The sequence below is a fragment of the Aulonocara stuartgranti genome (assembly GCF_965226115.1).
Source record: "Aulonocara stuartgranti genome assembly, chromosome: 7".
NCBI lineage: Eukaryota > Metazoa > Chordata > Actinopteri > Cichliformes > Cichlidae > Aulonocara > Aulonocara stuartgranti.
The window spans coordinates 14384025-14400354 of record NC_138945.1 but is presented as its reverse complement, the minus strand read 5'-3'; the positions used below and the strand labels follow the sequence as shown (position 1 = coordinate 14400354).

Genomic DNA, 16330 nt, shown 5'->3' with positions numbered 1-16330 from the left:
AGGTAGTCCCACTTCCATAGGTGTATAAAATCCAGTTCCTAGCCATGCAGTTTACTTTTACAAACATTTGTGAAAGAATTGATGGTTCTAAAGAGCTCATTAAAATTGAGTGTGGTACTCTAATAAGATGACACTATTGCAACAAGTTATCTCGTGATATTTCTTCCCTATTAGCTATTCTACAATCAACTGTAAGGAGAAGCACCTACAGCAACTCAGCCATGAAGTGGCAGACTACATAAACAGAGCTCCTGTAAACCCGACTGTTCAAAACACTGCTGACTCAATAACGGCATGGGCCCAAACCTCCTCTGGCATTAGCATGAGCACAAACACTGCATGACTGGAGCTTCATAACATGGGTTTCCATGGCTGAGCAGCTCTTGTAGTTGTCATTTTGTAGTTGTCCATTACCTTTGTCCATATTGTGTAGCTATATTTAAGCTCAGTCTTGATGTTTACATGTATTTTATTTGAGTATCTCCATTTTGTGGTAACTCTTTTTCATGTTCCTCATTGATGGTAGGGTGATATCAGTGGTGAAACAGTAATATTCTTACTCTGCAAGGTAATTTTTGTAAAAAATGCAGACTTCTTTGAAGACCGAGGAAAACTCTTTGGACGTCAAAACCATTCAGTGAATAATATCAAAAATGTAATATTTTTCTTAATATAACATCTTTTTCAAAGAAAAAAACCTTACCAAGCCATCCAGCACCAGAGTTGGGAACACACATGTCTGTCTCAGCGCTGGGCAGGACAAAGCCCACTACAAACACCTCCACTCCATCGGACATAAGTGCCAGACCTAGAACAAAGAACAGCTGCCACTGGAATCTCCCATGGCCACACTCCTGCATGATCAACTCGTACTGCTGGGCCAGCTCTTCCTCATCTGCTTGTCTCTCATTTTCTAGTTCCTTGCGGCTCTTTAGGCTGTCAGACACTGGCTGGCCCAGAGCAACCTGACCATCCCGTGGCTTCCCATCATTGTATCCAGGCACTCCTTGGTACTCCCCCTCATAGATCTCATCTTCATCATCGTGACCCTCCGTGGCATCACTAGAGGCCCCGTCCTCTTCATTGGTTGCATTGTCGGCATAAAGACCATCTTGTTGAGTATAACTGTTGTAGTTGTTCTCTTCTTCATCCTCATTTTGGAAACGATTGTAGCTGCGCTGGGATGAGTATTCATCAGAGGCTCGATCAACAGCTTTGCTGAAATTTTTGGCAGCTTGCCTTTTGGCTTCCTTAGCGATGTCCTTGGCACCTCTGACCAAGGAAGTCCTGTTGTTATGCGTTTCCTCCATCTTGGCACGAGGGTAACAAGCACTAAATTCAGCTTTAGTCCACTTTTATTCCACCAGCTGCAATAAATATAAGTTACTTAGTTGTTTTTCTATCTTCTATTCCCAGACAGAGCAAGATTTATGCTAATTTATTACCCCTGAAATACCACCCAACTGCCAGAAGACTAGCAATTAAGTAATGGTGTCTAATTCCATTGGATTGCAGTAACTAGACAGTGCTGAAGAGAAGACAGTTGATCTCAGACTGGCAAGATTCAAAGTCCAGTGACCACTCAGGAGAGGAAACCTGCAGGGACAGACAGAAAAAAGCAAGTTTAGCTTGATTAAAGACTGCCAGTCACAAATACCTGCCTGCAGTATTTCTTGGCACACTCCAAAAGAAAATTTTTACACAGAGACAGCCACACTCCCCACTGATGTTGACAGAAAGCGCAGTCTACTAATGAGATGAAAATGATGTACTAGGAAGTAAAAGTCACAGAGGCCAAATTTTGCAGGTTTGAAGTTGTTAGCTGAAAGTAGCATTGATGATTTAAAGAAACTCTACATACCGGGACTTAGACATGTTCTGTTATGCTCATAAACATAGCTGTAATATAAATCTACTGGCATAAAATAAATATTAGTCAGTAGACTAGCTATGGATAAAATATAAAGTAAAAGTGTTACTGGCCAAATTTTCTGATATTCCTGAATACAAAATATCCCAAACCTACACTACTGTTGTACTCTCAGTCTGGCTGAAATATGCTCCTATTTATGGTTTGAACTACATAGCAAAAAAAAAAAAAGCTATTTGTATGAGCCCATCAAGAAACCAATGTCCAAGCAAGTGCACAAATAAGCAATACAGTAAGTATAGTGGTATGCTTGCTGTCAGAGTTTCATTTAATTACAACTCAGGTCCTTGAAGTATTTCTAGAGTATATTGTATAGTGCTTTGTACTCAGTTCTCGGACATGATCTGTTCACACATTATTAGTTTGTTGATGGCATGACAGCAGTAGTCTAAACATAATTAATGACCAACCCATGAAGTATGATGTGTTGACATCAGTGGCTAGAAAACTGTAACTAGGTGTTTGTGGTCCCTGCACTTACACTAAATGACAAAGTACAGGGCCACATACACATTACACCTGTAGGATTTGCTTGGCCATAGAAAGTATGTTGAAGTTTCCAGCTGTTGTGCTGACGTTAATGCCAGAGGAATTTTTGGAGTGAATCAGCTGTGTTGGTGAATTTATGCATGTCTCTGTGCTTGGTGACTTTACATGACCTGCTACTTCATGCCCATGTTGATGTAATTCCTAAATATTTCCAAGACATGTCACAAACTAACTTGTTGGAGTGGCAGCATCCCACAATCAAATTCGGTGAGCTTTTTGAAACCAAAGCCATGCAGTCTGCCTGTCCATAGGTGCTTAATTTTATACATCTGAACTCAAAGCTTAAGAAATGTGGCTCAATATTTTTGCCCATATTGCGTATTTCAGAAAATGTGAAACAATTTATTAAATTTATATGCAGCATTGCTCGGACATCTCCAATTTGCATAAAAATGTTATGGCCCAAAGTTTGACTATATAAAATGACTGATGTGAAGTTTTATTTTCATATATTAAATAGTTTTTAAGATTTTTTTTCTTTTTTGAAAAATGGCCAGAGGACAGATTGAATGTGAATGAATATCTAAAAAACTATTAAAGATAAAAGCCCAATTTTCACTGGTCACTCTTACCGTCAAAATAAATCAGGGTTTGTAACTTGGGACAGATATATAAAAAATATCTGATAATTGGCTTGTTAAAATATGAAAAAAAATGATTTGAGATGGAATGACTCCCTTGTGTGTCAGAATCTTGGCTACTAGCAGCAGACCTTTTCCATCATGGATGTCATGGGTGGACTGAAATCTGGGGGAATTTGAACACCAGGTTATTGCCTTGGGCTCTTTGTGATGTTCCTCGAGCCATTTATGAGCAGATTTCGCAGTTTGCTGGTATGCACTGCCCTCCTTACAGAGGCCACTGTCATTAAAGAGTCTCACTGCCGTATGGGTGTGGGCTTGATTTGCGACAATATTTCAGTGGGTGTGGATATGACAAAGTGGAATTTGGCACATCTACATGCATCCAGGAGCTCAAGGTTTCCACTGCAGAACACTGCACTGAAATGAGACTGTCAATTTCATTCACTGCACCTGTCAGTGGCTTTAATGCGGTGGCTGATTAATGTATATCTTGAGCATTATTGATACTTTCTTTGCATGGCGCTGTAAATGGTAAATGGCCTGCATTTGTATAGCACTTTTTCTAGTCCCTAAGGACCCCAAAGCGCTTCACACTACATTCAGTCATTCACACACTGGCGATGGCAAGCTACATTGTAGCCACAGCTGCCCTGGGGCGCACTGACAGAGGCTGTGATTTGATTGATCAAAAATTTATTTTTAAGCCTGTTTTGTTTTGTTGGCATTAACATGTTAGAATTATAATTTCACAATGCTGAGTGCATATTGCATTTCAGCACCACGTCTGTTGCATTGTTTTCTGTTCTGTATGTCAGGTTTGCTTTGTATTTAGTATATGTTTTTATACATGCGGTTTACATTTTTGTTAAGTCAGAATAAACTTTATTGTTCTGAAAAGATATCCATAACTATATGTATTTCTGTTATGCATTCAAAAATAATACATCCTTGAAAATGTGGCTTTTGCTGCTCTGTTTTATGTCAAATGTGATTTGTTTCTGGCTCATGTTTCTAGGCTGGAATTACATGTCAGCTAGTATGACTGACTCTCCTTAGGGGACTCTGTACTATGACACTGGTGGGGCATTTCAGAAGACCTGTCAACCCACAAGGCCAAGCCATATGAGCACCCAGCAGTCACTGTACCCAAACACTGCTGCAAGAGAAACACGAGAAAGCCTCTGGGCCATCACTTTCCATTCCAAAGCCACTTTAGCATCACTATATGCTGTAGAGTGCACACTGAACAAATGGTCAAGTGGTGTTTGACAAGCCAGGTATGTGAGAAAGAAGGCTCATCGACTGAGTTTGTTTAATGGTAAATAAATCCTCGATTAATCAAATACTGCTTTATTTTTCTTAACTTCAATGCTGGCCTCGAGAAAAAGAGCAGTCACTGGCATCTCCTTAACAAAAATACTAGTAATCGCAAACAACCTGAAAGAGTAATTTATCTGGCTACACTCTTTTTATTTTAATTAGAAGCATTAGAAGCAAATTGTAAGTACTTCCTTGTAGATTCTAGTACGCATATCAGTAAGACAATACATTGCAGTCACACAGTAATGTGAAATGATTTTGTCTAAGAGCAGATGAAAACCTTAACACACTTCTGCATTTCTGTGTGAAATCTCTTGGGTGGAAAGCATACAGTGATGTGTTAAGACTGGGTGAAGTACCCTATTGACCATGGCAGGTTGATGTATTGTGCTTCTACCACCTTTGCTCTGCAGCATTAGATAAAGCATCAGTCGGACTCTGTCATTTGAACACAAGCGCCGGAGCTCCACAACGACGTGAAGCAGATTTTGGTGCAATGCAGCAGTCAAATGATGTGGCGAAAGTGCCCTAACTAACTTTGTGCACAGGCAGGTGATTACCCCCCCCCCAACAATTCCCAAAGATACAGCACTAATTCTGTGGCTACAGGACAACTACATAATTTACACTGCTTCCATGTGTCCTACAGTAAAAAACAAACAGATGGATTACAACCTGAAGTGGGAAGTGAAAAATTCTACAAGGTTAGATGTTGGAATATCTAATCTATCTGATGAATCGGTCCTCACAGTTTCAGGCTCAGGTATGTTACTGTTTTGTGTAGACATGTGTTATGGCAAATATTACGTAGACCAGATGTAGACTCAATGTCCCAACATACCTATCACCCAGACTTAGCCTGAGTCAACATAGTCATTCAAACCTATAGATCGATAGTCGATTTGGTTTGGGCCAGACATCCATTACTCGCTGGATCAGCAATGTATTTTTAGTCTTTGGAGAGAACTTTTGTAAATGTAATTTGTCCCATTTGAGGTGGGAAGCAGGAAATTCCAAATTCACAGTCAGAATTTTCAGCTAGAAGCCCCCATTAAGTTGGTCTTACTACCAAAACACTGTACTACCACTGCTGTGTATTAGTAACTTGTTTAACACACCACATACAGAGCACTGGACAGGTTCTATCTATAAACTTGCTGAAGCATTCTTTTTGAGCCCAAAAAACAAATACTGCATTGTACTCTTGATAATGCAAGCAAAACATTGGCTTTTTTTCTTACTATTATTATTGGAACACTGCAAACTCGGGCTTGACGTTGTTCTCAGTTCCAACATTTGACTTCTGAGGTAAAAGATGGTGGCAAGCTAAACTAATGTACCTAGCTACTGAAGTAGTAGATGCAGGGTGCATTTCAAAATAACAAAACTAGTTTAGCCATAACTAGAAATATCTAGGGGCAGATCACAATGTGGTTTGAAACAGATTACGTAGATTATCTTGTCAGACCTTAGCATCCTGTTTAATAACTAAATAACTACATATTTAGTTATTTATATAAGATCCCTATATAAATCAAACAAGATACTATATAGTGAAGGACTTCATAGTAACACTCGGATTTACAGTATACATCAAACATTATTGGTCAAATATGACATTCTGTGCTTTTATAATGCACAAAAGAGCTTCCATTGAGCATACCGCTGTGAGTACAGAAGCACATTCCTCCTTCCAAACTTCCCCTCATTTTTAACCACACTGCTCCTCCAAACTGAGAACTTGATGCCTCTGACTAAAGGTCTAAATGTGTGATAAACCTCATGATATGCTCTGAGAGTTTCCACACCCAATGGTCAAGAAGAAAATAACCAATCAACTAACTGTCCAGCAATGCTCAGAGAACTTTTTATAAAAGAGGGAAATGGATAATTTTGTATAACAGACACCTGGGTCTGCGTGTACTCCCTGGTCTCCATGCTAATCTCTACTTTCCTTTCGCTCTGGCTCTCAATCTCTCTTCACCTCCTCCTTTTTTCTCCCTCTCTTTCCCTCTTCCATCTCTCATCTCGCTTATCCAAGTGCGCCAAGAATTTCAAAGTCATCATCTTGATGGTAATGCAGAATATGAAACGTATGCCTCTTCTGTTGACATTTCATTATTCACGATAGGCTAACCGTTCTCCTCCTTATGCAAATGGCCATTAATGCTGACATTTAGAAGTCTTTCAATATAGTTTGGGCTACAGAGATAATTCTTAAAAGTCCGGTCCAAATGTCCAGTCTCTTTTTGAAGCAATCTTTAATCCATTTCCTCACATACACATATTGCTGATGTCAGAAATTACCCATGGTTATACAATAAGTCACCACACTTCAACCAACAACCTTGGCATTTCCTCCAATAAACAGCTAATATCGCTTATGGTCACTTCTATTTTCTTTCTGATGGCGACTCATGCCTTCTGCTGTGACGCAGTTATTGGGGTTATTATTACAACAACTCTCATGTTGTGATTTTAGCAATCAGCAAAATTCCTGCAAGTTCTGAATCAGCAGTCCGCGGAGGGTGAAGAAATGATTTCCTTGCAGTCGAGCTGTCATGGCCTGCTGACGCCATCCAGCAACATTCATTAATCACTGGCAAACACGCACGAAAACACAAGATGCCTGCAAGCACACACAGGTCCACTTTGGAGGTGCTTGCTATGAGACTCAGTAAGGCATATTCTTATGACACAAGGTAAAAGGAAGAAGCTATTTTCAGCAGTATATTATTCAATTTGAAACTATAATTCATTGTTGATAATATCAAAATCAGCAACATTTTGTTGAGCATAAGATCCAGTGAGTGCATGCGACATGCTGGCTGACAATATGTGAGTGTAAGCGGTATGTGCAAAGCCCTACAGGCTCTCTACGGTGCCCACAGATGGCTGCAGTGAACATTTGTTCATGCACATCATGTGAATAAAATAACATGCCAAGCTCTGCAGATGCTTCACAAGAGAAGTTTAAATTTTGACAGAAATACTTCAGAACCTCCCATGTGGTTCCACATGTAGACATGCAATATGAGTACTTTTATAGTGGTACGATGGGTAGGTAAAGTAAGCCTTGAATTTGGATTTGCTGCCTGTAGGAGACAGAGATTAAAAACTGTAACTGTATTGCATGAAAGGTGTATGAAGCTTAGCAAAGCCTGAAGGAAACCTCACAACTGTCGCCAAAGCATAAAAAGAAGAAGGTATAAAACGTTTCGATCCCTATTGATCTCAGAAAATTATGAAACATTATGCCATGTTCTAGCACACCTCTTATCTATGTGTACATTTAACACCTGGTTGTTTTCTAATAGAACGTTAGAGGGATATCTTTCCGTTGTAGTTTCCCTAAAATTGACACAAAAGATGTAGTGTGATCAAACCACTACATAGCAAATTTTAGAGGCCACAAGTGAGTATTTGCCACAGAACACAGAGGGAGTGGAAATAACTAAAAACTTACAAGCAAACCCCACTTGACTGCTTTGATCAGAATCCCAATAGGCCAGTTGACAGTTGTGAAGGTTTACTGACTGCTTGGCCAGCTGCTGTAGAGGTCCCTCTGTAGAAGTTTGAATCGTGTGTGTCTGTTGTCATGATCAGTGCAATGCTCAGTTGAACTTTCTGTATTTTTAGGCTTTGTCAACATGTCAGAATCCACCACTTTATATTTGTTTGTCTCTCTCCTTATGCTGCTCAAAAAGGGGACACTGGAACACCCTTTAACTTTTTAGTGGGATTTTTTAATCCAGCCCTCAGTGGATGGATGATGACTGCTGTTGCATCATTTTGTTCTCAGCAAATTGCACAGTGCCTCTCAGAAAAAAATTTCCAACTTAAATATTCACTTTCAACAAGCCAGTGAAGTTCAAAGCAACAGACCGGGTGTGAGTGTGTTTGTTCAGCTCAGCTTCTGAATAAAGTCAGATCTCTATAGTCACTCCAGTTCTTCCTGGTATCTTGCTGTTGTACCTTCTTGTGCTATATGAAACAAATTCATTGTCCTATACGTGACACATTAATTAGGCCAGGGATACTAGAAAACATTTCGTCAGGTGGAAACATTTTAACTCATTATGATTTCAATTAACCTCCACACAGTAAAACGATGAGCTGCTGAAGCATAAGACATGAAGGTGGCTTCACATCACTGATCTCAGCAAATGAAGCGAATTTTACAAAGGACTCTCCCACCTTTGTTGGCATACTGAACACTGAATCCAGTTAAAAGAAGACATAGTCATGAAGCGCTACTAAATAATTGAGGGAGACATTCTTCACTTATGTCCACATATGAATCGCTTGATGTTACCTGCCCTGCTCTCTACAGGCTGGTGACCGCCTGACAGATTGTATCCTGACTTTCTGCCCCCACCATCTGTGAGACGTGTGCCGCAGACATGCAAGCCAAACCCTCCTTTGTGCGTACTGTCCTCAAACAGAGATGAAAATTGAGATTAACAAAGAAGTGAAAACGACTGATGTGAATAGATGAATGGATGTTTTCATTGCCATCTCGCGTGCTAAACCAAACACGGAGGCACACGGGCCTAAGGCAAACATCAATTTACTGACTTGGGTGTTTGACAAATATCTATTCAAATGGAACATTTATCCGGTCAAGAGAACTGCCTCGAAGCGAACACCTGGTCACAATTTCCAGAAGGATGAATGGGGAAGTTTGGGAAAGCTTTATGCAAAACTCATCTGTCACTTTCCTCTTAATTTGTTCCACTTGCAGCGTTTTTACTACTGCGGCTTCTACGCGGCGGCGCCACCGGGTGAGTATAGCGCAGAGCACGAGCGGGAAGGAACATCAATCACCGCGCGGCCCTCTGACGCAACTGGCGTCCCATAATTAGATTTCGGGCAGTCCTTTCAATGTTCCCTTGCGAGACGACGTCGCACTACGCTGTACAGTTAGATTGCTCTCCTCACACCGCATCGAGCACTGACTCCTGATTAATGGATGAACCTATCTCCCCCCCTCCCCTCGTCGTCTCTCTCTCTGTGCGCATCTTACTGCAGATTTCACTCCGGCTGCTCGTGCGCGCTAAGCGGAGGGGGAAGCTCGGGGTTGCCTCGCCGTGCGTGCACCGACTCGCTTTTTCTATGACCAATGATCGCGTCAGGATGGTAGCACCCCCTACCCCATCACCCTTTCCATGGACACACACACGCATAGCAAAAAGTCGCAGCATTGCTCCACGATGAAAAAAGACTAGACACAAAAATATATTTTAAAATAATAATAATAATCAATAAAACTTTGGCAGCAGGCAAAAGCTGACACACGCCTCAGAATCTGCTCTGATCATCAAGAAAATGAGGAGCTACTCTGATCAAACACAGTTCTGTGGTGTGGATTTCTAATTCTAAGCACAGCTTAAGATGCTCGCGCTGGACGACTTCGAAAGTTGCCCAACTTTCCCGTCAATCATGAGCGCGGAGCATTTTATTTTTTCTACTGCAATTTTTTTAAGCAGCAGGTGAATACGAAATTTCCTCTTACCGTTAATGACAGTTATCCAGACTAAAGCGTGGGTGATGGAGGAGATGAACTTATAGTTGCTGATATTCAGTGAGACAAATGAATAAATGCTTACAATTTCTAGTGCATCGAAACGAACTCGAAGACTCTGAAGTGTCCGTTCCTTGATTTGCGTCTCTACACGGCCACGGAGGTAGTGAGCAACGAATTAATTCTTTCTTTCTTTTTTCTTTTTTCTATTTTTTTTCTCCTCTTGTCTTCTTCGATGCAGCGGTTTCTCTGCTGCAGTCCAAGAAAGCCCAGGGATGCTGATGGGAGGTAGGAAGCGTGAGTGAGTGTGTGAGTGTATGTGTGTGTCTGTGATGGGGAGCGAGGGGGAGAGGGAGGGTGCATGAGCAATAGGCAGACTGAGATCAATAGTGGCTTTGCATCCTACGGACAATAGTGAGCTTTTCCGTATAATAGTCCACGGTACGTATCCGGCGAAGGTTCCGTGACGTGCTACAATCACAAGCTGCTGGGTTTAGACGTAAGATGAGAGTAAGGGAGGGCTGAAATTTGGCTCCCGGGGAGAAGTTTGAAAAGAAGCTGCTGGTTAAAGCTGCAACTTCACTAAAAAACAGTTGTGCTGTGCCTAAATCCTCTGAAGTGCTAATGTACAAAAGCAGCTTCTGTTAAGACTGCAAAATACACCCCAGGTTTATTTTTTTCATGACTTGACCTGTAAAATGTGAGAAAATTATGAGTATACTCTCACCAGCCAATTCATTAGTCATACCTTGATAGTTACTATTGGTTTTGGCTACATAACTGCCTTAATTCCTGATAGTTTTTGGTCCTTTCTGACATGACTTTGTGAAGCCTCCAGGTCTCATCTCCCTCCACCGATTTTCATTTATTTATTTATTTATTTATTTATTGGACTGATGTCTGGAGACAGCACCAAAGAATAATATTTCTACCTCCGTGCTTAACCATGGGGATGGTATTTTTTAGCTCATACTCACCATTTCTCTTTCTCCAAAAGGGTGGCTTAAGTTGATGCCAAAAAGCTTGATTTCGGTTTCATCTGACCAAAATAACTTCGCTAAATAATTTAGAAGTTCACTGACAAACAGGTGCTTCAGTCCATCACAGCGTTGTTTTACAGAAGGTGTTCTTAGTGTTTGTGGTCCCAGCTGCCTTAAGATCATTACCAAGCTCATCTTGTGTCCTTTTAGTCTGATCGACCACCTTTCTCATGATCATCCTCACCCCAAACATGAGCTAAACATGAGCTAAACATGAGAGGTTTTATGACAAAGTTTGTGTTTTGCATTGTTTAAGCACCGGTTCCAACCAAAGGAGGTATGTTGTATCAACAAAAAAGGTTAACTTGGTTATCATTTTGCAGAAAAAAAGAGACTGCTCCAAATAAAAACATAAGAGGTTTGTGGACAAAGTTTGTGTTCTCCATTCTTTATTAAGCACCGGTTCAAGCACCGTTTAAGCACCGGCACCGTTTCAAAAGTTCTGGTTTGGCACCGGTATCGGATGAAACCTAAACGATACCCATCCCTACACAAGACCATCTTTTTGATCTTGCCATGGTGATGGAGGCTTGATTGTGAAAATAACTTCATCCACAACACAAGGTTAGTGTTTAATATGTTGCTGCATGGCTTTAATTACTTGTCTTAGGTCCATACTGAAATTTTACTTAGCCATGGAGGCATTCCTTTTTGAGGTGCCTCTGAAAGCACCTTCACCAGCACTTGACCTGAGGCTAGTTTTTCCTGTACTAGATCAGTTATTATGTTAACAGAGATAGCCTAAGGTGAACAAATGAAACTACTTTCTACCATGGGTGTCTGACATTGCACTGGAGCCATCAATCCCACAAACTTAACAGTATTTTGTTTCTTATTAAGAGCATTACAGTCAGCTATGAAATCACCTGGCTTTTTATCATAAAAACAGATCATTCAGAGTTCCCACTGCTAGCATTCAGAGCTTTTATAATTGACCTTGAAGAAACAGAACCTTTCTGGCTAATTTTAGAATACAGTACGAGAGAAAACATAGCTTTTAGTTTCATGTTTGTCACTGAGAGCTACTTTATCAACCGCCACAGGAACATAATTTCTAAATTCCTCAGTAAAAATTCAAATGGCTGTTTTAACAACCTTGTTGGGGGGTTCTTTTCCTGGACACATAGCAACAATGATGTTCAAGCATATTTAGGCCATTCTAAAGGTTTTGATACACACTCAAAATGGGAAAGTATCTTTCCACATCCTTTTCAAAAAAAATCTTGTGAACACATGGACAGATCTTCTGGTGCCTGAACCTTTGTTTGTTCCATCTTGCTATTAAATCACATAAAAGACCTCAATTTCACCTTCTCAACAGACTGACTATTTATATTCATATCTCATTTTTCCTATGAGAACTAGACCAGTTTCAGTGTGGCGTTGCTCTGCAAAGCCACAAGCTGTACTTTGGTTCAGCAAAAAAAAAAATTCTGTTGTTAAAGTTTCATAGAACTTCTCAATTTTTGCCAATATAAAACAGGTGACTACAACAAAACTTACAACTTCCTGTTGAGGCAACACAAACCACCTCTCCTTTGATAAGCTTTTAACACATCCACAGAGACACCAAAGCACACAAACACAGAACTGGTTTTATGTTACCAACATTTACCTGCACAAAGCCAAGAGTAAGCAACCGAAGATAGTTAGCACCCGTAGCAGTTACTCAAGACTGTTTTATACCACAGAGTTTATATATGATTAGGACCATTGCTACCTTGACACTAGCAAATAAAATTCAAAGACTAAACACTAATTATCTTACAACACTAAAGTACACTACACTACACTTATATTGATGAACATTAAGCTTCTCCTGCAAACAGAATGTGTTAGGCTAATCATGTTAGAATACCTGGGTCGTTGACCCAGAGTTTTGAAGTTTTGCATGATTATTTAACTTTGATTTTGTCATTATTTATCATTTCTAGTCTTTTGGGTTCAATGTTAGAGTTTTTAGTCTTCTGGTTTCTGTCTTTGTTCCATAGTTGCTCCGTCTGCCCCTGTCTGCTCGTCAAATCCGTGTCTCTGTGTTATGTTTCCTGTTTTACTTTGAAAGTCTGTGTCTCACGTCAGTGTTTTTAGATTGCTTCCCTTGTCTTGTTAGGCATGATTTGTCCCAGCTGTGTTTCCCTCCTGTCCCCCATTCCCTGTTTGCTCCCTCTGTGTATTTAAACCCTGTGTTTTTCTTGGTCTATGTTGTGATTTGCATCATACCTCACTGTGTGTTCCATCTGTCTGCCTTAGTTTATTTGTATTCTTCAGTTTAGTTAGTTTTCCTTGTGTCCAGTATTAAAACTGTATTTTGAGTTCACCTTTTTTGCCTCCGTTAGTCTGCACTTTTGGGTTCAGCATTCCTACCTGCACAGAGTACATGACAAATCAAGTCTCATAGTGTGGTATTTTTTATATCACAGGTTCATGTATAGAGTTTTCTCATCAGAGTAACTCAATAAGCAAATGCATTTGACAACACGGTAAAGATGTTGGTGGTTTCCTGTCTTATCTTAGATGTAATAGAAGAATATTGGCTTTCAGCATAACATCTATTCATTCAGCAAAAGTTGTTTTGTCTCTTTTTGCTTCTATATTTCACAGCTGACTGCACTTTTTGATTACTATGTTTTTTCTTTCAAATCATTAAAGACGTTACTTTTAAATGATTTATCATATAAGTTCTTTATGTTTTAAAATGTGTATTTAAATAAATGTTGGTGTTTCTTGGGTGAATAATTTAGAGTAATCAATAACTTTTGCAGTTCAAATGGTTAATGAAGAATATGTGTTTATGGCTGCAAGGATGTGTTTGTTTGTTTGTTTGTTTGTTTGTTTGTTTGTTTGTTTGTTTGTTTGTTTGTTTGTTTGTTTGTTTGTTTGTTTGTTTGTTTGTTTGTTTTAGGGAGCTGGCTCTTGGCTACATTAGCCCCAGCATAAAGCAGAAGAGCCATTTTGAAGTAATAAAAATCCAAGTCACAGATTTAAGGCAATCAATAACTTCTTATATTTTTAGTTTATTCATTTTTTTGTATTACAGAGACAGTAACAAAGGCATATGTGTAAGGGAATAGGAAAAGGGAAATAAATAATTAATATGAGCTAAAATAAGATAATTGTCTGCTTGACTTTACATTACTTTACATTTTAATCACACTGTGTGCTTGTCTATATGTGCTTGCACAGCTTTTTTGCATGTCTACACTCAGTATTATATGACATACATATCCAGGAATTACATATATCTTTCTTCCATCTGATGCACATGAAGAACCCAATGCCTCTGAGTGGCTTGTTGGTTGGATTTAGCCATAAGGACTAGTGACTGGACCAGTGTATGACTATCAGGATAAACCAAGCAGAAGAGACGGTGGGTCACAACTTGGCAATGCAATGAAAAAGAAATATTCTCTGCTGCCTACCCATACTTTACATTTACTTTAAATAACAGCATGAATGTATGCATTTTTATTTGATTATCAGTGTGAACGTTGACAAACAATCTAGGTAAATCTGTTAGGCACCCAGTTGTCCTCCTTAACTAAAACTTCAAAATATATTGAAAGCGCTTTTTAAGGGCTGGACTTCATAAATTATAAAATTATAAATTACCAACATATGCCAGGTGTTGACATTATAGGACTAATACAATTTCCTAATGTTTTTAATCTTATAATTGTGACATATTCATGGTTATACTGTGATTTTCAAATCAGGTCTACAAAGAGAAAGCTTATAAAAGAAAAAAAAATGGTCCACAGACTTGCATGGTGAGAGAATGGTCCAATTTTCATATACTGAGAGCAAAATATGCAACAAATGTCCTCACTGGAGGAACTTGATTGAACTTAATGGAAGAGCAGTCTTATGTGTCACTGTTTATAACACTGGACACTTATCCTTTCCTGGATGGTCTGCCTAAAACAAAAATATTCATGGTTTGAGTTCAGAGCATACCCACTTCTTCAGAAAGTGCCACTCCTCCTCCTCTGTCTGCACTCAGCGTCTTTATATCTGTTCCTTTTAAAAGGTGTCAGTGACTCATGATTCTCCAAAAAACGTTGGAGGGTAAAAGAGTTCAATGCAAGTCTGGGCAGAGAGAATAAGCAATCCCCAAAAACTCATCCTATTCTGCACAGCTAGAGAAGGGCCATTATGAACTTCAGTGAATGAGCACTCCTCTCCTCAGCTTTTAGAAATAACCATTATGGTAGAAATCTCATTGAGCAAGGAAGAAGCTTGGAAGGACATCCCTCTTAGTCAAATAAAAATGCAGATGCATTTGCATTTCTATCCAGCAGCTGTTGTTTAATGTAAGGGTTGAAGTGAATAAAAATAAAAAAATCTAATATCAAGACACACACACACATGTACACACAACACCTGTCACCTGTAGTAACATCATGAGCTGTGTTCAGAAATCATCATGTAGGTATATAAAGTCATACATTTTACCATGATTATCATCTCACCTTTTCTCTTATGTTCCCTTTTTCTTTTCATGAGCGTCACCAAGTCATTGATCAATCAAAAACAATGCTAATATGCAGGGTGAGAGGTGAGTGGGTGGAAACAGTGAATGGAGAAATAGTAAGAGGACAGATGAAGAGATTTCTGTCCTGTGTGCCACTGCGTGAATAATAAACTGATTGTAATACCAACCATAACTCCTTTCAAGTGCTCTACTATGGCTTTACCATCAAGGATTTAACTTTCTGACTGAGGCCTGTAGAGGCTGAAATGTAGCTGTTAGCCTTTTAGCAGTTTCCTTGAGCATTGCACAGTCGTGCACTGCATGTTCTCTCCAGCAAATTGCCAAAATGTCTGCCTTTATAAAGGCTTCTTTATTCACTTGCTCATAATCAGTTAGTCAAGTGCATTTGCTTAGCTCTGAACTTCTTTTTCGTTTTTCACAGGACTGCATAAAATCCCCATAAAGCTTCTTTTTTGACATGATTGTATTTCTTTTTTAGATCTAGAGATGGTAAATGGTAAATGGCCTGTATTTGTATAGCACTTTACTTAGTCCCTAAGGACCCCAAAGCGCTTGACACTACAGAGAGGATATAAAGGTGTCTGAAGTCTAAGAACATAGCTTCACTAAGCTAGTATTAGTTCTAGGATTCCAGAGAGGCATTATGAGCCAGCAAATGGGCAGATCTCAATGCCCAAGTCAACAATTTCCTTGTATGACCAAGCACACAACAGCTGGATGGTCACAGAACAGTCCTATGCCACCAAATATAAAGTACTGGTAGAATAACAAGATTGCAGATGTGGACAGCAAGTCTGTGTAAAACTACATTCTCCTACAAGAAAATCAGATTAACCACCTCCAGTTCACAAATAAATGTAGCTTAGTTAATATATGTACGAATTCAAAAGT

At 39.5% G+C, this 16330-nt stretch overlaps 1 protein-coding gene across 1 annotated transcript in view; it reads right to left on the bottom strand.

The window, feature by feature from the left end:
• The window catches only part of LOC309711614 (synaptic vesicle glycoprotein 2C-like), a 69243-nt gene extending 58833 nt beyond the window's left edge, over window positions 1–10410 (bottom strand). Inside the window, exons 1-2 of the mRNA XM_082542031.1 lie at window positions 9993–10410; window positions 704–1596 (exon numbers count right to left, since the gene is read on the bottom strand). Of these exons, the coding sequence (XP_082398157.1) occupies window positions 704–1310 (607 nt within the window). The 5' untranslated portion in view covers window positions 1311–1596; window positions 9993–10410. The remainder of the gene's footprint in view (window positions 1–703; window positions 1597–9992) is intronic.
• Window positions 10411–16330: the final 5920 nt, after the last annotated feature.